We start from the raw sequence: 24729 nt of genomic DNA, 5'->3' as shown, positions 1-24729 counted from the left end.
AGAGGGCAAGTAACTTCTATTTTGTTGCTTGTTCCACAAATAAACTGACCAAGATCGGGCAATTTAATTCCCACGTGGAACAATACAGAAAGCCGTCTTCTTTCTGAGTAAGAGAGAGGACAAAGAATCCAACTGCTAAGAAACCCCGGCAGCTGGGCATCAAGGCAGGAGCTGGAATGGAAGGGAGAGGCATGACAGTACATTCACACGGGGAGAAAATGGCAACGGCCCACGGGAGGCACACAATGGCCAAGGGAGAATGCCACGGGATTTTATGCTTGCTTATGTTATAGTAGCAGCATATATTTCAACTGTCTGATATGTCAAATCTGCTTTTGTTTTTATTTACTATTTTCCAATGACTAAAGGCTTCCAAGTAACTTTTATACAGTAAATATTCATGGGGTATCACCTTGAAATGAATTGATGCATGTGGCACAGTTAAATCACATGCTGCGACTATACTCTGACAAACGCAAAAGCAATTTTACTTGACGTAGTAAAAACAACCTGTTACATAAGGCAATGAAATTATGAAGTTCTTTTCCTGGTACTAAATATTGCAAGAGGTTTTAAGTTTTATTTTCTATCAACACTACTTAAAGTCATTTAAAAAAATCCCCAAAAGATCAACAACATTAGATTGAATTTAAACACTTATAATACCCGAGTTCTGAGGCCTAAAATTAGCCTTACAAGCTGTGATAATACTTTGTGCAGATACATACATGTGCACACACTGCTTGTTCCCACAGAACGAGGCTGGAGTGATGAGACTCCTGCCCAAAGGCCAGCGCAGGCAGGGCGGACGGGCCAGAAGCAGTTCCACATGCATCACTGTACACAACCTAATTTCCAGGTCTTTGGTGTGGCAAAACCATCTGAGGATGACAACTTGAATTGTATTGAAGCCATTGCAGTGGAAGAAAGTTTGCTCCCCACTACTCAAGATAATGTAAAGAACAGCACCAACCCCCTCCTTTCTTCATTTCCTGACTGAGCACATGTAACAAGAAAAGATATTTATATCTTGTGTGATGCTATCACTATGCACACACATACAGTAGCTCCCTGGTATGAATGAGTATTGCAGAATACTAAGAAATGCCAAAAACAAAGAAAACCAAACCCACACCATTCTACAACCTGAAGGATTCTGCACGTTTTGCACTGCCAAGAAAATTGTTTTTAAGATTAGCTAGAGAATTTTTAATCTTTTATTTACATTTTGTTTTCTTGTCTGGTTTTGTGAAGTGAGATAAATGCAGCTCTACCATATCTCCTTGCACTTGTCTACATTTTAGTGTTCTGTATTTTGAAATGATAGGTTAATTTCAAGTAAATGGCACAGCTGGAATTGAGGTGGAGTGTGCTCCCGCCCGCTCCACCAACAGAGGTCCTAAAGATACCAGGGTTTATCATCAGCATTAAAATCGGCATTCAGACAGCAAAGGTAGGACCTCTCAGTGCTCCGGTGGAAGGCAGGCAGGAAGACCTTCACTGGCCGGTCAACGCGTGCACACTCCAGCCTAGCTGTAGTGTGCGTATGTCTTATTAGACTGGCAGGCAAAAAAAAAAAAAAAAAAAAAGGGCAAAACATGACGTGAAACCTGAAGCTATGTATGTGCACAGAGCGGGAGGGATTGCAACGGGAGGGAGAGCGATGGCAAAACACACAGGACAAAGCCACAGACGACCAGGCTTCATTATCTCCACTGCACAACTCATTTAACCTTTCTCAAAATTCAACAATCTCGGGCACCTATTTCACAATCACTTTAAGCTGGATGGTGCAAGCAACTACTGCCACAGCAAAAAGTGTTCCTGCCCTCTCCCCCAATCCTGACTGCTCAGTTTGAGCCTTCACACCATCTGCTCTCTCCGTAACAAAGAGCAAACCCATCCGTTCAAAGACCTGACAGTCTCACAAACCGCAAGCCTTCTTGTGCCAAAGCTAGCAATTAACTGAGCGAGGACTAGCAAGAATTAAAGTGTGGCTTGATCCCAGGGAACGGGCTGGAGGCCTAAGCAACTGGGGTTGACAAAGAACTGGGTTGTGAGCTGCAGTAATGATTAGTTTGCCAGTTCCTAGATGTTTTGAGGAGTACATAAAAAAAAATTTAGACTTCCAAGGAATTTAATCTGATTGATATCAACACTGCATAAGCTGGGCTTGCTTACACTGCAGCCTGCTTATGTTTACATTTAGTACTGTCTGAAATGATTTTGTTGTAAATATTTTGTTTTAAAGAGATTGTTTGGTTACTGGCTACTATTATTATTCTTCCTGGAAGGAAGAGAATGATGGGCCTTGAGCCAACACCAAATTTCTTAAAGCTGATCAATCACGAACTCCAGCGTGGTTACATGGAAAACCAACTTTGCTGCTTTGGGGGCGCACAGAAAGAACCCTACCATGTGCTATGTCACACCACAAAACCAGCCTTAATGAAGGGAGCAGCAAAATCATGTAAAAAGTAGTGCTACTGCCTTGTATTTAAAGCCTTGTGTATCTTTTTTTCCCCAAAGCTGGAAACCAGTGCTCCAAAGTACCACCCTGAATGAAATTTCCAGAGCCTCCAGAACCACAGGGCAATGGATTTTGGAATCAGTGGATTCTTCTCTCTAGCAGCTGCCACTTTGGAGAATGTCTTACGTGCTACAGAAAACACAAATATATCAGGCAAGATTTCTGTGCTTTCTTTTCCAAGTGGACATGCATAGAAGTTCCTCGGGTTTCAGAAAAGTGGAGTGAGTCCAAAATAAAATGGATAACTGAGTACAGAGGAACAACTTGACAGGCTTCCTGGTTCACAATCAAGCGACAGCATTTAATGTCATAGTATCAACTCCACCTACACAACATGCTTGTTTATACCAGAAATACAGAACAACTGCTACCCATATAGCACATGTGTACACACAGAGCACGAAGGCTTCTATGTGGACTTACGCCATTTTCAGGGGCTAAAACCAGACGAAGACAGTTAGTACCTCAGATTTCAAGCGTACAGCCACAGCTATTGTGGACCATTGCCACCTGGACAACTGGGACAGGGCAGAGGAAATAGCAAGCAGCCCTGGAGCTCGTCAGGGCTTTCAGCACGTCCTAACTATTTAGCAAGCCTCCCCGGGTACATTCTTGTGATCGCAGAAAAAGGTGATGGGTATGGTCCTAAAGGTCAGCACCCATCCTCATTCTGAACACCGATCGATCCTATGGAGAATAAGCTGGACACAGAGGAAGTGGCCGCAATCAAAGTTAAATGACACTAGCCATCATTCTCAATCCATGACAAGATGTGAGCATCAAGCCTTGCGATATTACACACATATATAAGTTTATATCATTTCTAAGGCTATCAAAGCAGTCACAGGTATTTTTAGAAGCTGGCTGGTGGATAGCTTTGGGAGCCATACGGTGACCTTTGGTCAAAGAGTACATGGCACTATGACAGGGAGGGGACTGAACTGTAGCAGTTTAAAAACCTTTCCTTTGACCTTAGAGGCCAGGAGAGGGCCAACATGGCATGTTTCCAGGCACATAAATGGTTACATGTGGCTTGTCAGAGGCTGTAAGCCAAAACGAAACTGAAGAAAATGAGCGCAAGCTAGTCCCATGCCAATGATGAGAAGGGCTGGAGTCTTACAGAATACTGTAAGGCTTCTCATTATGATCTAGAAAAGTGAAAGAAATGAAAACAAGTACTTCACTAAGTCCACTCTAATACAGCAGAACATCAAAATCCTTAGCCTACCAACTCAAATAAGACTTCAGCCACATAGTAACAAAGGAGATAGAGCCAATTTTCCTCTTAGCCAGGAGGGGAGCCATGAATTCCACGTGAATATCTACAGACAATAATGAACAGCTCTTAAAACTATCAAAGTATATCACACAAAACTTCTGATCAGCTTAAATCCAGCTCTACAAATAACCCACAAGCATCTGAAAGTTTCAAGCTTAAAGGTGGAAGGGCGCATGGAAAAGGGGGTACACTTTCTACCTAACCCACAGAATTAGCCGCAATGCACCGCAGAAACTAGGGCTTTTCCACCACCAGACACGACAAACAGGTTCTCTGCAACCCGCGGGGTCACACATAGAGGACGTGGCACAATACAGCCTCTGCTTGGCAGAGGAAGAAAATCCTATGGGGTAAAAACATAAGAAGGCTAAAAATGAAGGCTTCCTTTTGAAAAGCTACTCTATATAAAATTGTGAGTTAAAGATTTTCTTACAATCTTGCCAAACAACAAGGAAAAAAATCAGTTATGTAGGAACTGCTTCAACTCTCCAGGAGCCTGGTCTAATTGCATCCTTTACAAACCAGTGTAAAGAGCGAGAGTTTCGTACCAACACGGTTAACTCATTATTTGGGGAACAGAGAACAGAAAAGAGAACAAGAATCTCTTGATGATGGCTCTTCTTTTTCTAATACAACCCAAGGGAACAAGTTTAAATGTAATTGCAATCTTTGTGGCCAGCAGCGCTCTCAGATATTGCAGAAGTTGCATAAGGCAGCAGAATAGGTGAAGTTTATTAGGAGTTTACATATTAGACACACTGATGGTTTTTTCTCCTACATAATTTTGCTATCATTCAAAGGATTAACCTGTTGCCCTGCTGCACAACAACTGGAGGAATATATACATGAATTATAGAGTAAAAATATTGATTTTCTATACAAGCACTACATTATGTTTTTGTTTCATCAATAGATAATAGGGTTTGGAAGTATTTTGGCTGTTACTGCCTGAGATAGCTAATGATGGCCTATTTAGTCAATAACAGTATCACAGACTTATGTAAAATTTCATATCATATTTATCTATTTCTGTTTGTTATTTCTACATTTTAAAAAGATATTTGTAATCACTTTCAAGTTTCATATTGTTAGGGAGCTCTTACAGAGCTGGGTACTGCAAGAGCTAATCCAAGACTGCTACTGAAAAAGCCGTTTGAATCTTTGTTACAGGTAGACACAGCACAACGTTTTAAGAATCTGAATTGACTTCAAGGCCATTTACATTACTTGCATATAATTACTTAGTGTTTAACTGACTTAGGCTTAATGAGCTTAAAGAGTTGGCATTAATTGTGCTCTTTTGAAAGTGAATTTCATCCTGTATTTATTATTTTTTTAAACTTATTACATATATCATGTGGTTATTGATTGCTATTCATCAATAAACTTACAGGTTTCACTGTATACAAAGTGTTATACACTCCCTCTTCTGGTAATATCTTAAAAACACAGTTTCTAGACTATTTGTATCAAATGTTAGATTTTAAGTGTATCTTATTGCCTGGAAGAAAAAAATAAAAACCAACAAAACTGTATTATGTCAATACATGGAAGTTTGTTTTTTAAAAGGCAGCAAACTGATGATCAAAAATGAGTAAATAACTATCAGGTTAAAATTACTTGACATAATGCCTAAGCAATGTAGGTAGCAGCCTATCTACTTTGTAGCTGTGCCTAAAAACAAGGTATTATCGATTCCTTTTAATTTGATAAGAATAATATTGTCTCAAGTTATTTGGAAAGTGTGACTCTCCGTATACCCATGGTTACCATTGGGTGCACTAGTGCTGTAGTTAAGAATAGAGCTTTCAGAACACTGCCTATTTCTCCTGCGGCAGCAGATGAAGAAGTTCCTACAAAACACAACTTTTATGTAGCTCCAGCATGGGTAACTTTCTTCCATCTAATATACTGCCTCCTTTTCTCTCCACTTGTGGAGAACCAGTGGGCATTCATCTTCCTGCAAAAGCTATAAGTACATTCTATGCACCTCCTACTCTCTTAAAAAAAAAAAAAAAAAAAAAAACCCAAAACTATTTAGAGTACTGAAAGTGAGAAATTTTTATATAAACTAAAGTCCAGAAAGAAACGGTAAAAGGGATGTACAGGAAAACAAACAGAAGATGACCTATTAGTAAGTGCACTCGCATGCATAAATTAATCTCTTTCCTTGACTATCAGTGCCTGACAAAGCTGGGAGAGGTGTCTCAAGTAGGACATGCTGTTGTTCCTCCCTTCCTTCCCCCAAAACGTGCAAAACCTAAGAAGACCATGATGTTACACAAACCACACTAATACCATAGCTGGCAAAACATTAAGAGAGGAAAAACTAGTGAAAAAGCTTTTGTTTGTTTTGCCGTTAAACCTCTCCTCCTCTCTTTTACTTTTCCCCCCTCAATACAGAGTAATAAAACCAGTGCGTACCTACTTCATTCTCCCTCCTGCAAGGTCATTTTCTCCTACTTTCCTTATTTAGCTTCCTCCTCATTGCCTTCACCTATTTCTTTTTATACATATTTTACTTAAGTTCTTTGTTTTCTATTTCCCTTTTTTAGCTATACACACCCCCCCCCCGTGTCCTCTCCCCCCTTTTTGGACACACACCCACCCAGACTGCAAACCACTTAATTCTAGCTGTGCTGAACCAGCCCTGCCAAAGCTGCCGTCCTCCTGCCCGCACTAGCTGGCTGCTGCTGCCCCAGCCGGGCGCTGCACAGCTCTGCGCCGGGACCAGCGGTACCTTGGCAAAAAAAAAAAAAAAAAAATGTAATTGATGGTCACTGCTGAGACTTCCTATCTTCTCTTTGTAGCTGTGCTCACAGAAAAAAAAAGAGATGATGTGCAAATCCTCTCTCTTCCAAATGCAGCAGCAGTTTGAGAGTCGGCTGATAGGATCAGAGGGTACAGTGTGTGCAACTTGAAACTATCTGCTTCCATGAAAAAAAAAAGCAACCCACCATCACAAAAACACCAACAAAAAACCAAACAACCCAAACTCTCTTCTTTATAACGATTCAATACTCAACATTATTTTACAAGCTTCCCAGAAAATTTCTCCCTGGAATCACAAAGCACTGTGATGTTTGTCTGAGGTTTGCAGTTCTTGGAACAATCCACACAGTTCATGAGAACGCATATTTCCCCCCCCAAAATAAATGAGGAAGTCCTTATAAATAATTGATCTGCACGTGGTTAGCTTTTAAAATTAAACTACTTCTAACCCCACCCTCCAACACCAAGTTCACATCTCAATGGCTCTGACACGTTCCCAGCTCTCCCCCACGACAGCAGAAATCCTGCCCCTTTTTTTTTTTTTTTTAAAAAAAAACCCCTCTGATTCAGGCTTCTCCCACCTTCCCAGCTCTTAAACAGGTTGCAGCTTCATTCTTCTGCACTCAGCTTCGGGCTGCACGCCAGGCCCTGCGTGCCCGTGGCCTGCCCTCGCAATGCGTGCCACCTCCTCTGGCCGAGCTCCAGCCTGCAGGAGCGGCCTAGGCATTAGAAAGAGCCCTTTTAGCTGCGAAGGAAACCTTCCAAGGATGTGGAGCACGTAGAACGGCCTTCCCCCGAACCTGCAGAAAATCTGAAACGATGGTTACGAGAGCTGCGTTCTGCTCCATGTGCCGTTTCATCACTCAAAATGGATTTTGAACGGTGAAACTTAACAGTGACTTTGAGATTGGTTAACTCTCTCATTGTCAATCATTTTTAATTGTAGATCTGTTGTGACTATTCCAGCTGCCTTCTTCCAAAGTGAAGCAGTAGTCAAATATACTCAACAGATACTTTTTATTAGAACTACTTGTTCTTTTTAGATCTTACTCACATCTATTGATTAATACACTTTCTCCCCCTTGCTGAACAACTATTTCTGTAAGCGACAGTGAATGCGGCACTGCTTCCTCTTTTCCCACAATGATAAGTATCTTTGTTTTCTTTCTTTCCACTTGTTCTTCCCCCATCAGTGTTTAATGCGAAAAGGGAGCAGTTGGTCCCAGTCTCCAAATACCTAGCAAGGAGATCACCATAAAAGAAAAGGGTTTTCATGGAACCCTTGTATAATTTTGTATATTAGCCTGGTTTCAAAATACTTCAGCGTGTTAGTAAGAGTGGAATAAAAAAAAAAGATATTCTCTATCCAGCTAATAATAAACTACAAGGATTTCTACATGTAGGTCTTCTGCTACAGCAGACTAACATGAAATTCGATTCGCGCTAACAAAAGGTAAAGAAAAGCCAAAAGCACATCAAAGCATCTTAGAGTTTGTAATATTTTAGCACACATATGCTGTAGGTAGAGTACCATGAGTTACATGGCAAGCAGTAAACTGAATTTCCTTTTTAAATCTGTAGCTGAACCTCACCTTTTTTGATAGCCGATACTTAAAATTGCTTTATGCCTTCAACCACAGCTTGACAAATCCATGTACCCACAAAAAAGGAGGAAGTTTTACTAGAAAACTGCCATCAACTTCTCAAACAGACTCCCTATGCTTTCATGTAATGAACAAGCACCACAGCCATGACGCTTACAAAAATAACTTTCTGCACGTGAAGCATTCGCGATGTTACAATTAACCACAGTGCCTAACGTAAAATCTGCATGGCAGAACTTGTTTGTGACTATAAATCCCAACTAGCACATTTGGTATTCAGCTAATGGCTTTGGGGTATGCATTTCAAAGCCCGAAATATATTTACAGAGTTTCTTTCCAGGTGGTCACTTTCTTATTTAACGATGCATTATTTTAAAATAACTAAATAATCTGCTGAAATGTTGTTTTCTGAAGTGAATTCTGTACTGACCTCTGAGCCCATTCCGTTCTGGGAACATGCCAAGATGATTCTTGCAAAAGCTACAGAATTTCTCAAATCTCTGCCAAAAAGAAATTAAACTAGTTGTTGCTGGACCCAGACACTAAGATCCAACTGCTGGAATCTGGACTGTGCGAACTACTGTTACAGGACTGTGTATTTAAACAGAAGCTGCTGAAGCTGCCAATGATAATTTGTTAAATCATATACATTAACTCGAGCCATAACATGCCAAATGCCACCTGTGCACACTTGGCAATATGCTTGGCAGATTACGCCAGCACATCTGTGACACACTACATAATAGTCAAGTTTTATTTTGGTTATTAGACTACTACATAAGATTACTGATACCCAAGAAACATTTTCATACTACTTTAGCGAACAGTGGACACTTAATTACTGAAACAAATTGCTTGCTGCAAAAAGTATGCGGGCCATAATGAAGGCCTATTGCTCCCAAATGCAGATGAGCTCAGGAAAAAAGCAAAACCCAAAAACCCACAAAACAAGAAAAACCCCACTAAACAAGAACCTACTCCCCCCACCCAACTCCCAACAATCCTCAGGTCCAATGGCTTTGGAACAATATCCAGTACATTCCTTTCTTTTCCTATCTGCTTCAAATGCTGTCTTGTACACTTGGACTTTGTAATCCATGCTAAACACTTTATTCTAAAGAAGTAACTTCTGCAGAACTTCAAAAAATAAAACTTAAAAATATTAAATACTGATGTCACATTTTTCAGAACACTTAGTTGCTGCCAAATTTGAGGCAATAAAGATGGTAGGACAAATTTATATTCAATCCACAGTATGCCAGAAGAACCCAAATACATAATGCTGCAGGGACTGTAATACTTAAGTTACTTATAATACAACATCTGAAATACAACAGCATATTGGCAGGGATAGTTAACAGATCATTTATCCCAATTAAAAGCACAACAAGTATCACATGTTCTCTCCCAATCCAAGCACTTAACACCAACACCAAGACCCCCTTATGACCAGCCCAAGTAGTAAACCTGCTAACTAACGGGGGGTGTGAGACCTGAGGGAGGAAGGAGCACAGTTATACAGTTAGACGAAGGAGATTCACGAGAGACGTCACACTGACTTGCGGGATGGACCCAACTAAGTAACACAGGTGAACATCCCTCTGCTGCCAGGATCTGCCCTATCCCCGCTTGAGTATAAGGTTGTGTGATGACCTTCTCTATTCCAGTCCACAACCTCCTAGAAATCAGACGGTGGACAAATCCGTAGTATTATCCCAGTTCTGAATCCTAATGCTTCAGGTTTAGACATGCACTGATCAGAAACTGAAATGCTTAAGTGATTCCCCACCAGCACTCAGAGCAGCAGCAAGCAGAGCTCACAGTACTGCTCGCCTTTGCCACCACATGCCAAACCGGTGGAAGTTAATCAAAACACTGGGCATAGCTTTTTAATGACTCAACAGCCCGACACACTATTATCATCTGTTTCCAATATGTACTGTATTAATGGTTTTCACAATTACTACATGACTCACAAGCACTCTCAGTTTAAGTTTCAAAGGTAGCCTTCATTATTCTTGCTGAGAGCTTAACTCCACTTTATATTTACGGCGACTAAGGCACAGAGGAAACAATTGTGCAATAAACCTATGAAAAATTAGAAGGAAAAAACCCCACATCTCTACACTGATGCTACTTCCACTCTGCTGAGCTATCACCTCTGAGCCACGAAGCAGCCCAGATGGTGCAGAGAAGCAGCTCTCCTCAGACAGGAGGCTGATAACCACAGGGAGATGCGATAAACCCGTGGAACGGCTGAAATACCAATGAAAGGTCATATGGCCCGAAAACCACGTCACTTCAGGGTTTCCACGAACAACCTGAAATAACTGTCACAGTGGCTTCCTCAAAGAGCAACCTTTCAGTGCAGCACAGAAACCGTATCTAGCATGTTTTCATGGGAAGGAGAGAGAGGAAATACAAGTGATACAGGAACATCCTGCTGTCTGCTAAGGGGGCATTCTTGAGGAACGTGACAGTTAGCAATTTGACAGAGCGCAAAGTAATTTTTAAGAATTTGTATTTTAAGAGAGGAAATTGTGCAGGGACTTAAAAAACATACCTGATTTAAATACAGGGGGAGGGTCTATGTAGCATGGAAGTTGGAGAGGCTGGCACACGATCAAATACTGTGTTTTCTCAGAATAAGTCATCATGGTAAGCTATCTCAGGTGCTTCACCCACAGGACTGAATGCCTAAACATTATACCTTTTTTCCATCTTTCAGCTCCGAATTGATCTTGAGCCATCCAAGGAAGATGTTGATACCATGAAAGCGTAACCATTCAAAAAGCAGCAGCAAGGATATTAGCAACAAAGGACTTAAATCCCTTGTCCAGCCCCACAAATGAAGCAGCTGAGATCTGACAGAATAGAGGATTTGTCTTGAAACAACTTCTCCTCAGCTGGCCGGCCTGCTCCTGCCCCGCCAGATCCCCAGCATCGCTGCTGCCCTACGCCAGGGGGGTAAAACTGTTTGAGTGTACTGACAGTCGGCTGCGGTACACAGGCTAAAGAAATACCACAAACAGACTTCAGATGTCTCAATACATTAGATTGCTTTTAAAAATCTAACCCACACGTGGTGTTGTGCATACCAAATTTTACAAATCAATGACAGTATATATTCATACTCCAAATGCATGCTTAGATTGCCTCAAAAAGTAGAATTTAATTTCGAATTAGTATCTCTTCTAGTCAAACCCATGAAATATAAAACTGTCACACAGAAATATAAAAGTTACATACAGAAATCTATGATTTGTATCAATAAAGTATTTACTTAAAAGATCAAATATTCTGATGAACAAGGTTACACTTAACTTGTTTCTGACTACTTGTGGTCCAGGGAAAAGAGCCAGCATATGCCCTGCAATGCACTTTCAGCCTACTGAGTTAAGTAGTTTATCACAAATATGCTTTGGAAGAAATTAATTAGCTCATTAGGTTTAGCTAATAGTTTGTTTAGCCTTCCTTTGACAAAAGTGACATTTTAAAAGAGCATATTCTACTTCAGAAAACAAAATCCCATGTGACAAATTTCAAAGAACACCAAGTACAAGCAACACATACCACCACAAGCTGTAAAGTATTTTAAGAGATCACTACTTCTCTGGTAACAATTAAAATTAACTTTAAAAAAAATCCTAAAAACATCACAAAGGTACGGCTTCATTGATGCGCTGTAATTTTTCAGAACTTGAAGTAATTTCTCCTTTATCAGTCCCTGAAACAATGCCACAAATTAACGAATCCAGAGTGTTTTATTTTGTTATCATGACGGCATACTTTTTTGCTTTAAAAGAACTGTATGTTTTGAGGACTTCAGCAATTTCTTTCTCCTGAAGTATGCAGTGTTAAAAATAAAAACACCATGTTAAAAATAAAGATACACCATTGCCTGGTAATCAATCATCTGCCATATTTATCAGCTTTCACATTCAATTTGCTAAAATGAGAAAGAACTGCATAAGGATTTCAAGAATGTGAAGGCTGATAAGGAGCGAGGAGAGCACTAGCTCTACATAAAATCACCCAGTCAGCCTTCTTACCTTTCTGAGGCTATTAGTTTGGCAAACTAAGGTCATTTAATGACGTTCACCCCACCCAAGCCTGTTTTTCTCATCAGAATGGCCCCGCCTGTTTCCTCCGCACGCCGCAGCCCTTGTGAGCGTCTTCATTGTTCAGAATGGGCTTAAGAAATACTAATAATAGCCTCGTCATTTCCATCCCCTCCTACATTTCTCTCAATGTATCAGTCTGCCATTGATGTAAGGCTTACATCAGAGAAAGTTTCACATTTAGAGATCTTGCTCCTACAACGTGATACAGAATGGGAACATCACATCAGTATTTATTCTTTTTATTTTTTTTTAAATATTTTCCATACCTTCATTTTGTAGTTCCCTCTTCACTCCGTTCCTTTTAAATTGGAGGTAGTGCTTACAGAAGAGTTTGACTTGACTTCTCCTAACAAGTTTAAGACTGGTACAAGCAGCATTGCAACACCCCATGTTCTCATGTCCACGGCCAAGCAGCAATGCCATACCTATTCAGTTCTTGAACGGCTTCTTCAATCTGCCCACAAGGCTGTCATGCCAACAACAGTAATACTGGTTCCTACAGTACGGATACCCGTTTGTCAGACGGTATTTGGAGAGCACCTGCTTCTTGCACAAAGATAAACCAAAGTGTCTGCAGATACCCACAGCTCTCCATCACTACCAACCTGAGCCAGTTCCATATTACTGACCTCAAGATGGAAGATTCAATGTGCCAACACTTGGAACTGGGAATCATCCAGTCCTCCCACATAAACTTATTTTTAACTGTCAGAATCAATTTAATACGATATTTTAGAAGGACTTATTGGACATCCCAACCTGATATTCAGCGACAGGTGAGGAATCAGGCTGGCAAGAGGTGGACTGGCTCTCAGCTGATAGAAAGACAACCAGAGTAAGAAAAGCTGATGCCATTCTGTTCTTCTGGCTCCCTACACCTCTGGAGACTTACATCCACAAAACTGTGGAGTTTTTAAAAATTCTATTACTGCTGCCACCCACAGAACAGCAACCAAACTAGTAAGAATTATGTCACAAGACCTATCAGATTCTTCTCCAAGACACTCCGTGCGACGTGACTGCAGCAATCCAGCAGCAAGGGTAGGGGTATAATTCATACAGCATTGTAACACAAAAAACCCCAAGTGAGAGGTGGAAAACATAAGAAGTTCACCCTCTGCACAGCGCAGGAAGACCCCTTCCCAGTCTCTGGGAAGCAGCAGAAGCAAGTATGCCATTTCTTGCCAAGGGGCTGGAGTATTTAAGATGCAATAAAAGTTATCCTTTGTTCTCAACACTAGAAGAGCCTCCCCACTATATCCGGCATTTTCTATTCTTTTAAGCACCGATGCAATCAGTAGGTGCGCTGGGCTAGGAAAAAAGGTAACACACACAAATACGCACACACAGAAGGAGGAAGGAGTAGTTCAGAAGATGCCCTGCCTGTCTTTTTTTATTAGCATTTGGTTAGAAAACATTTCCTGAATTTCTCAAGAAACAAAAAGCTGAATGCCCAAAACCTCCTATCCAAATATTAGTATGAAATTGTTTGAGATTAGTTTCTAGTCTTGAGTATGAAAAAGAAGAACTGCCAACCTCCCCCAGTTCGGTTTGTAGGAAGTAACTGAGCACTTGAACTTGCGTAGCACTTCACATTTTCTCAGTCCTCTACAAACACTGGCTAACACCAACCAACACAACAAGAGCTCCCTAGCATAGTTTATATACAAAACCATCGGACCAGTAAAACAAATTCAAATTGATACTTCTGAAAATAAATAAATAAGCTTACTGGCTGGTGGAAGCATACTATGCTTTACAACAAAATTTCTAAGTTTGGCTTTTAGCTGAAGTTCATAGTTCACACTGTAACAGAACCAGTGTAAAAATAATCTGTATAAATACACAAGGAGAAACGACACACACAGAGACACAAACACACTACACATACTGTCTGTGAAATATACTATATATCTGTTATTTCAGAATTGAACTGTATGTATGCAGCATTTCAAGAAGGCATTAAAAAAATTAAAAGGAACAAGATCTTTATGTAACTGCATTACAATGTATATAAAATGGTTAAACACAGGTTATATTCTTTGACATTATTTATAATGTAATGATCTATGTACCATCAATTTAAAAAAAAAAATTGCCAGGCTTAATCCTGATTTAACCTCACCCTTAATTATTAAAAATAGTTAAGCACTTACCATAATGTGATTGAAATGCCTGTGGTTTTACGACCTGATTACAGTGGTTACACATCACCAAATAGAAATCATCATGAGCCGGGCAAAGACCAAATATTGGCATATCTAAAAACAAAAAGACAAAATGGCATCTCTCAGCTGCTGACAATTATTGAAAAACAGTTTAATTACAGAGCCATGACACTAGTGTTGAATCATAATTTTAATACATTTGTATCAAATTTGAAAATGAGGAAAAAAAGAGCATATAATGCAATAGATAATTTCGTGCTGGAGTATTACAAAAACAAAAAATCTTCCTACAAAGATAAATGTAAAATGAGCGATTACGTCTAGAAAACATCTATTAGAAAACTGATTTAGGACTGATTATCTTATACCAGATGCAAGAATGTAATAAAAAAAGGACTGACTTCAAATGACAACCACAACATAAGAGGGGATAGTTTATGTATTCTGAAAGGGGTTTGGATTTTATTCCAATTTCATTAAATGAATTTAAAAATGAACTTTATTTCCTATTTAATTTTTTTAAACCATTTTAAACACACAGTCGTTTACCAGGCAGTATTACATGCCTAATGGTTTTATTTGTTTAACAGTGCATTATAGTCCAGCCATCTGCTGCCAGAGATCTGTGTAACAGCTATATAAGAGAGAAAAATAGAGATAACAGTATGTCAGAGCATGTGTGGATTTCAGAGATAACACACATACTTGCAGACTTTTACTAATAAAATTATTTTCTACAATTTTGTTTTTAAGAATACAGTTTCTTAAGAACATAGTTTAACAGTTAAAACTGCATTCAGACTCTACTGGAGCATTAAATACAACATTTACTACACAACTTAAAGGTATATTACATTTATAGAACTAAAAATGTTATTCAATCATTAGAAGACAAAAAATAGGAAACTGCAAACATAATAGCATAAATTCATTATTGCCAAACACATGGCTAAGGGATCTATAATACTATTTAAAGGTTTAAAACTGATATAAGAAAACTTATTTTCTTAAAAAAAAAGTAATAGATTTATCTTAACAGTAACTTAATCACTAAGTTAAACTTATTTACCTCTGTGCTAGAACGGACCCCAGAGTTTTGTTTTAAAGCTACTAATTTACCTAGGTGTATTTTTAACAACATCTATGATTTTGTTCATTAGCAAAATTACGAAATAAATTGAGTGGGCTGCATTTTAAGAGCGAATGTGCCATAACCCAAGGTAACCACTGGCAGGGTGATGCTGTCAGCCCTGTAGAGCCCCATGGACTTCACTTCGTTTCTTGCAGACAAAAGAATGTATCCACACCAAACAGCTTCCAGAATTAAGGGTCCCTCCGTAGTAAGTATCTTTATCATAAAAAAATTAATTACCTTTCTTTACAAAATAAGGTCTATGACAGGTCTTCCAAAAACCTTATTAGTGCTACATTAACACTAAGCATGATACCTGCAAGAACAGCTGCAACTGGATTTTGTAGTTGGACGCAAATACAATGACCACGGACATCTGATGTGGCTGTGACAGATCAGGGCTACACTTATCTAAATCACAGGCAGTTTGTCGCAACTGATGTTACATGAAATAAATAAATTATAAACTGATTTGCACTTCATTAAGGACTGACTCTTGCTTATTTATTTATATGATATTTATTTTAAAAAAGAGTATTAAGACCTCAGGCACACCTAACAGTGCAAACTAGGCAAAACTGAGTAAATATATGCTGGGGAGAAAAATCAAATAGGAATAATAAACTTCTATTTTTCACTATCTACTTTCTGTGATGTAATATTAAGCTAGTTAAGGAGAAAAGTATAAACGTCATTGCTAATATTTCATGCAGGAGCTCTTTGGGTATGCCCGCATAAAAAAGTTTCCACACGGCAAGCAAATACTCCAGGGTCACTTCCATTTGACTACTAATACACCATGATGAATGGGACAATAACAGCATGCACTGCCTGCTATTTACACTGTTAATAGCACACAGATAGGCTACTACTGTACAATGCCTAACGAACTGTAAATCCACACCCTGTAACCTGTTCTCATAACCGTACCTTTCAGACAACACTGGATTCACAGACTTTACACCAGCTTGTACAGAGTGCAGGGAGGAAATCATTAACAGGAGGAAAGGATTGCCTACTTCTCTGTCTCTTGCAAGGCACTAGTCCGAGATATTACACTCACTTTAAGTACCTTTTTATGAATATTTGCTGGCAATACAGAGCTGCAATTTTAAACTACAGGTGAAATAAATTGGCAGAAACTGATGTAAACAAAAACATTTTCCTATTTCAGTTTGGGGATCCCAAGAAATCTGAATAATTTATGAGCATCCTTTACACTGTGAAGCACACCTTCTGAGTTTTAAAACCAAAGCTCCAAGTGACAGAAAGCGATGCCAAAACACTGGGAAATAAACAAACTCATAAAGAACCATTCTAAGAGTAAAACCAGCTGACACCAAGGAGGGAAAAAACAAACAAACAAACAAAAAAAACCACCACATTTGCTGGACACCCAAAATCACAACCATGATTTCAAAGGAATTCACGCACAAGATTCCAGCCAGATCACACAGATGAACGTAAAAGACCTTCTCCCCCCGCAGTACCCTCCTACAGCACTGGTAACAGAGCAGCACCTAAACAGAATGAGGGAGCAGTGAAGGTTAGAGTCCTAAACGCGATTCCTTCTGTTTTTTCATATGAGATAAAATAAACTATAGCTTTATATTATCAAAGCATCTGTTTAAAATAGATACAATCAAATCCTTTGGTTAGTAAGCCATGGGGCCCCAAAGACGACTGGAACCCGACTACACTGAGCACTGCATGAACACGGGAGACCAGGCAATAAGGGCCACAGACCAGACACCGGCGGCCAAAAAGTAGTGTCAATACTGCACGGAGACCTGAACGTTAGTTTTAACAAACAATTTGAAACTGTAAGGAGTGTGACCCAACCAAATCAGCTAAGATAACCGGAAGAGACCCGAATCCACACTTCCTGACCCAGGAACCTCAGCCTTTGGCAGACAAGCTCCCATGTCTTTCATGTGCTTCACCGTCATTTTAGTTGAGCAGAGCAAGAGCAGGTTTCAGGGAAATCTTATTTCTGGGTTCCAATGGGGCAAACACCTATGTGGCACTGTTAGGAGAATGACAAATTAGACCATGCAAATGTTAGAGAATAATATACAGAATAGTTTAACAGAACTTACATAAGTAGTACGTACCAACAGTAGGAGATGGACGCCTAATTTTTCTGTCCCCCCCTCCACCACTTATGAAAGTTCACAAGTCTTGCAGTTGATATTCTAACATCTAAACGTTTATACCTATTTCATTTAGTGACATGCATATTCTCTATTTAAAAGTCTAATGAAGTTTATAGTATTTCACCAGTGTCATTTCAAATGCACTGTTCCTCTGCGTTTAAAGATTACTTTTTGAAATACTTCACTGTAAATGTAAAGCCTGTGCCTCTCCAGGAAGAGCCTAGCAACCGTGATTCATATGTTCCTCTTTCAAAGCCGGGCTCATTTAACTCTCTCCATCTGGGAATGTTTTTCAAGGTCAAACTAAAAATTTAAACCAAGACCTCAAACTTTTCCATTTATTTTCCCATAAATGTAGTATTTATATGGTATCAACATACAAATACTGTTATGGGAGCTGCTAGTTACTAGTTCTATTGACACCACAAAGAAAAACTACCTCCATATTATGAAACCTCTGAACATTGTGAACTCTAGGATTCACTTCTCCTTTCAACTGTAACTTAGTTGCAGTGTTTTTAAAAAGGTAACTTCAAATAATATATTGCTGTACTCTTCAAGACTAGAACAAGGCTGCCTTACAAGCAATTCTGAGATACCTTAACTGCATTATTTGTTGAGTATGTAGTAAGAAAAATGCTTCTTATTTGGAAAAGACCAAGATAGCATCTTTTCTAATAAAAAAGGAAAAACAATCAGGGACAATCTGGCATACCTCACATCAAGAAACAGCCTGCCTATTCTGAAAAACTTTCTGAAGCTGAGCTGCCATCTCCTCTTCTCCAGAGGGATGGAGAAGCACATAAGTCATATAGTAATTCCAGCATTCTCTTTAAGGACAGTTACACTACAGAAACTCATGCTTGTGGTCATTAAAAGCAACTTTGTCTGGGTATTCTCAATTCTATTACTTAACATCATGGACCACAGAACAAATAAAACAGGCTAAAAATCATGCAGCTAGAGAACAGGGTGATAGTTTGCATTTATTGAGCCACTAGATTCAATGACTACCACAGCTCCACTGCGTATTTTTATGGGATTTTTTTTTAACACACCCACACAAATTTATCAAATTTCCTACAAATCTTCTTGTCCCTTTTCAGACTGGGATCATTTCAGTCCATCTATCCTAGCATCTAAGACAGCAACTCTTCTAGAAATGAAATGAAATATCATACACACACACAAAAAATCCTCTCCAGGACAGCAAACTCTAGAGGAAGAGGGTAAAAGGAGCCCTACTCCTGGCTGTTTGCAGAGACCAGAACACAAGTTTCCCATTTTGCAGAAGCCTGCTCACCATGACTGAAAAAACAAGGAGAGTGAAAACTGAAACAGAGGAAGAGAAAGCAAAACTAGCAGGGCAGAAGTGAAAGGGCAAAGAACAAACTCTAGCAGAGTTAAGGTAAAAGAATAAAAAACTTTGACAGAGTTAGTGACAAGAATATGTAAAAGTACTGCAGCAATCTTTTAACCCAGAACACTGTAAATGCTCACGTCTTCCCTATCCATTCTCAGCATAAGCATCTGCTTACTAAGATCATTTTTACAAGTCTGAATCTGATTTATCACAAATATGTTTGTACTGCTTGCCATTTAGTGTAATTTGACAATGGATATTTCATGCTGATACCCAATGTGAACAGTAAAATGTTTTGACTACAAAGATCCCCACGGCATAGCATAACGTGCCTTCAGCACACCACCAACCTGATTATACTTCCATAATATTTTTAATCACTATAGTTAATATTAGATGCATTAAACCACGATGCCCTAGACTATTAGCTTTACACTCGCAATAGATATAACTCACTATTATCTTTACAACTCCCCAAACACAGAATTTATTTTTCTTTTTACTGGGGCCCGATCCAAATCCACCCTAAGTAAACGTACCAGGCTTTATCAATTTACTAGGCTTTCCATTAAGACATCAGGGAACTGTTTTGAAGGTACTATATAAGGAAATGGTAAATATATTGCAGAATTTTGAAATATTGCCAAATCTGGATTGTTTAAACTATTTACTTCGTGGACCAACTAAGTTCAAATAGTGTCCACAAGCACTATCTTGAATACATTTACTCCATACTAGCTGTGTTTTCTCTTCTCATTAGAAGAGAATTAGTCTTGATCATACTAAGGTAAAAAATATGTGAGTACACCTTGTTTTAACTTGACTTAACTGGTAGATCTCTTTCTTTAAAGGCGTGCTTTTATTAGAACTTTTCTTTAAGATAACATAGCTCTTCAGTAGCATCTGAAAAAAATTCAAAAAAAGAGGAGGAAAAACCTCCGCAGTTACAGCTGCGGTAACTTAAAACTAGTTGACATCTCGAAGGAAAAAAGTTTTGTGCCACCTCCTGTAATTTGCTTATAACACTTGTCCCAACTACTGTCATATCCTGTTAAAGTAATATTTCTATTTTCTTTACCCTTTATGGTTGTGGAGAACATGAATGTCATTTTAATATCTGAAAGCAGAAAAAACTTCCCAAATTACTATTTTTAAGAGCTTGTGATTTGGTGGAGAGAGGCACGAGGAGGGAGAAGGAAGGCGACTAACCAGCGTTTAGAACCACATCAAACTGCCTGCCCCAAACCCGGGCAGATTTCAAGCAGAAAGCCGAGCTTGGTTACAACCAGACTAACTAACAGCTTACAGTTGACCCAAATAGCTAAAATCCTGCCAAGAAAGCTGCACACCGGCAGCTGGATCTATTGCTGACATTAGGTATCAATAACAAGTAATTTTCAGGTGCAAGGAGGATCTTAGATGTCAGCCTGAGGCAGCGACCATTCTGCACAAACAGCACTACAAGGTATCTTAACTAACTTGGTTATTCTAAGTACATCTCCCATCAATTCTAAGTCATATAGTCCTTTATTTTAATTGATGTGAATCTTTAAAAAAAAAAAAATGATCCAAGTTAGCATCTCAAAACTTACCTTTTCTGCAACAAAATTATTATTTTCTCCACAATATTTTTCCAAAATATTTTCCAGAAACACTCAAGTGCTTCTCATTCATGAACACACATGTATTTTTGTATACTTATCAATGTTGAAATGAAATTAAAATACTGACAAATTGTACTGGCAAAATGTACTATGCAAGATGATAATAAAAAAGAATATTCCTAAACAGATATTGTGAGCAAAATAACTAAACCCACATAATATTTAGAATGCTCTGGTTTACACAAGTTTTAAAACAAAATAAGAGATTCTAGTAAAATATACATACTTGACTGTTTTCTGCAAAATCTCAAGCAACGAACATTTACGTATTAATAGAACACAAGTATTTTATGAACCATATGTGCATGCATAACAAATTTGTGCTTGCAAAGAACATATGCATAATCCAACAAACTGAACATAAAATGATAAAATTTACATACAGAAACACTTTTTTTTAAAAAAAAAAAATCTATCCCATGTTTGTGCTAATGTTCCCTCAGATACAAAAGAACCTTTTAATACAAAATAAAGCAAAAAAAAAAAAAAGGACATTCCCATACTCAAGCTGTTTAATTTAGGCTCAGAGGGAAGCATTGCTAAAGTATTTTCTGCAAGGCTATCTATTTTTTCAATACCTTGCCAACTCTGCTCTGTACATAAAGTAACTTACTTTTTTTTTTTTTGCGCATACAGCTTTGAAAGCCCAGCTATTTGAGGAGACGTTTGAAAGGTGCAGCTCTCCTTGAGTTCTGAGCACAAGTGCATGAACTTCATTTCACTGTGCAGTTGCTGATTGATCGGATGAAGGAAGGCACAGCTGAAGACTTGATTAAATGTTTTTTACTGCATTTTCCACTTTGGCAAATATAGCAATTACACAGCATTTTATTAAAGTCCTAAGAATACCCAAACCTCAAAGTTTTGGCTCAGAGAAATGACGTTCACTTCAAGACCAAAACCCCCACAACCTAGTTTATCTAGGCACAGGAGCTGCATTATGAGATTTGATCACTGTCCTAAATCTTTACTAGTGCAAGAACGTTCTACCTCTAAAAGCAGAGTCTTCTGTCCAGCCTCCTTTCAAAACTCAAGACAGTCTATTTTTCCAAAACTACAATTCTGTAGTTTTTATTCTGCTCTCCCAAATTCAAGGCAGAATCTTGCCCAGTGAAACCTAAAAGGGTGAAGGAGGACCTACCTCTCCCAGCTCACATTTTTCGTGGGTTCAGCCACACTGCATTTCCAAAATCCCATTCCCTGCACCGCCACCTCCAGCAAAGAGGTTTGCCACATGCTGCGGGCAGTGACACTCCTCCGTGCATACCCAAGCAGCAAACCCAAACACCAGTCCTTTTGCCAGGCTACGAGCGTACGATCGCTGTCAGTCTCCTGTAGTCTTTCCTCCTTCTCTCTGCAAGGATGCAGAACGCAACGCTGACAGTCGCTACATCTCCTGTTCTCTAAAATTTAACAGTCTTGGGAAATTTCTGTGTCGTGCCCACTGATAAATACTGAGCAGCAGATACCAAAGGGAAGTGTGTCATGCACACGTGCACCTGCAGCCTAGCGTGCAGCTGGGAGTTCTAATTTTAGGCTCCCAAGATTTGAATGTTCCTGTAATTATATATCAAACACATATTAAAGCAGACATCTAAGTAGTTAAATTCTTTGTATACAAATTCTGCCACACACAAGTAATCTTTCAGAAAATCTAACACAAACGTATGTCAAATTGTTCATTCAAAACCATTAAGCAGTTTTCTAAGTTTATTATACAGAATAATACAAAGTCTCAGTGAGCAAGCTTACAGAAGATTGTCTTTAGAAAGACTGATTAATAAATTTCTCAATAAAACACAAGTATTATATTCAAAGCTTTACAACAGATGAAAAATTTTTGCCACACACTTTGTATTCTCTAACATCAGGTTTTCATCAGCAATTTGAATGAAGCCAGTCATCTGCAAAAACTATTCCCATTTACTCATTCATTAGTTTTCAGAGTTGAAGGTATTTTCAATTTCTCCAGGCAATTTGTATAATGTTACATAAATGCTGAACATACAATTTGTCATATAAGAAATCTTCAAAGTCATGCTTTATTTTTAGGTGACATGATCTCATCGTGCCATTGCTATATTTTAGCCAACAAATTATTATTTCTGGTTTTGTGGCAAAACCCCTATTTGTTAGATACCCAATCCTAAAATACCTCAAGGAACCCTCAATGTTGAGTTTAATTTTGCAATTATGACACAGAAATTAAAAAGAATTCAGGAAATAAATGAGGTTTACACAGTAATATTAAAATCTGGGGTAATTTAATATGAAAGGGTACATAGAAACACTTCAATTATTATGCAGAAAAACAGGGTCTATTATGGGGGGGGGGGGGGGGGAGTTCTGGCCAAGCAACTAGTCACAATCCTAGCCTCAATTAAAATTAACTATATCATCCAGAGAATATTCTGAATTGTATCTTAAGTCATACACCCCAAAGCATGCTCCTGTTATGAACTGTTTTAACATCAACAGGTTTGGTACTTTTCTCCTCTTACACATACAGCACTCTGTGTACTTTGCAGCAGCTGTACTTTCGTAGTAGGAAAAAGGAAGTTTGTTTTATTTAAATCTAAACTCACGGTTTACATAAAACTGCTCATTGCAGAAGTATTTTGATACATCGTGAGCGCAAATGGAAAACGTGTTCCAAGCTCCTCACCCTTTCTCATCTCTTATCTAGGCTTTTGAGGAAAAAAAGAAAAATTGGCATGTGTGGTTATTGCCATCTTTCCCTATGTAACTGTCCATGTCACAGCAACGCTGTGCCGGGTGCTGGCTGTACCTCGGCACTCAGTAAGCAAGGAAGTAGAGGGATAGCAACTATTCACTTTAAGATTTACACGTTTTCTTACTAACAGAGAACTGGAGGAACAGAACGTACCAATGACTATATATCTTTTGTGATAGAGAATAACAAGAAGACACAGAGTAACATTAAAAAATAATACACAAGAAAGTGACATCAGAAACACCACAGTCAATAGTCTTAAAAATAAAAACGTTATCAAAATCTCTTGCACAATGGCATTACTGCAATCCTCATATTAAAAGCAACATCAGTTAACGCATTATTTTCCCCACTATATAGGACATGCCTAACTCTCGTCTTTGAACCTCTCCTACCCCTCGTCTTTGAACCTCTCCTACCCTCTTCCCTGCTGACCACGGCTCCAACTCCTACACGACAGCAGCGCAGCATTATTCTGTAATTGCGCAAAGACAAAGCATCTTTGCACCAAGATACATACACTCTGCATACATTTTATATCATGCACCTGATGAGCAAATCAGCATGTGCAAAAAAAAAAAAATTAAGGAAAATAATACAGGTGACCTGTCAACTGAATTCTATTTCAGTATTTTCTTTTCTTAGGCAACCCAACTACCTAAAACCACCCCACCCCTGCCACTCCCATTCTCCATGCACTGGAACATCCACTTCAAAAATAAGACTGTTTCAATCACGTCTAATATAGCTATAAGGAAACATGCCTGTCAATTTTCACATACCAACTTACATTCTGCACCCCTCAATTTGGCAGGCACTATTAGTTTTTCCATTAAAATTTACTTCCTTTGCTTTACAGATTTACTAGCAGTTGATTTGATACAATAAAAAAAATTGCACAGCAACATGCATATAAATGTACTATAGCAAAAACAACCCCTCCAACAGTATTGTGATATTTAATAAGATTAAAAGATAAAGTGGAAAATAAAATAATTTTTTTGTTGTTACAGTGCAGTAAAAGAGCTAACCCACTTCTTATGTATTTGAACACCCAAGTAGTGTCACAAAGTATTATAAACTTGGCCACTGCATACCTTTAGATAAAGAAATATGACTATTTCAATTATATAGCTGAGGAACCAGTAAACTGTAAGGCTTTACTTCTCATAAATGATATATTCCAGGACATGCAGAGCTACA

General features: G+C 38.7%; 1 protein-coding gene across 8 annotated transcripts in view; it reads right to left on the bottom strand.

Annotated features, from left to right (window-relative positions):
• ATXN7 (ataxin 7) overlaps window positions 1-24729 on the bottom strand; it is an 89658-nt gene that overhangs the window by 25080 nt on the left and 39849 nt on the right. For 6 of the 8 annotated variants that reach the window (XM_075762323.1, XM_075762319.1, XM_075762318.1 and 3 more), the window contains one exon: window positions 14466-14570. The exons of 1 other annotated variant lie outside the window; for it this stretch is intronic. In XM_075762323.1, the coding sequence (XP_075618438.1) occupies window positions 14466-14570 (105 nt within the window). Of the gene's footprint in view, window positions 1-14465; window positions 14571-21933; window positions 22122-24729 lie in introns of those variants that run through there. One more of the 8 variants, XM_075762326.1, reaches the window with a different exon arrangement.

The sequence above is a fragment of the Balearica regulorum genome, chromosome 10, assembly GCF_011004875.1.
Source record: "Balearica regulorum gibbericeps isolate bBalReg1 chromosome 10, bBalReg1.pri, whole genome shotgun sequence".
Lineage (NCBI taxonomy): Eukaryota > Metazoa > Chordata > Aves > Gruiformes > Gruidae > Balearica > Balearica regulorum.
This window is presented reverse-complemented; position numbering and strand designations above follow the sequence as displayed.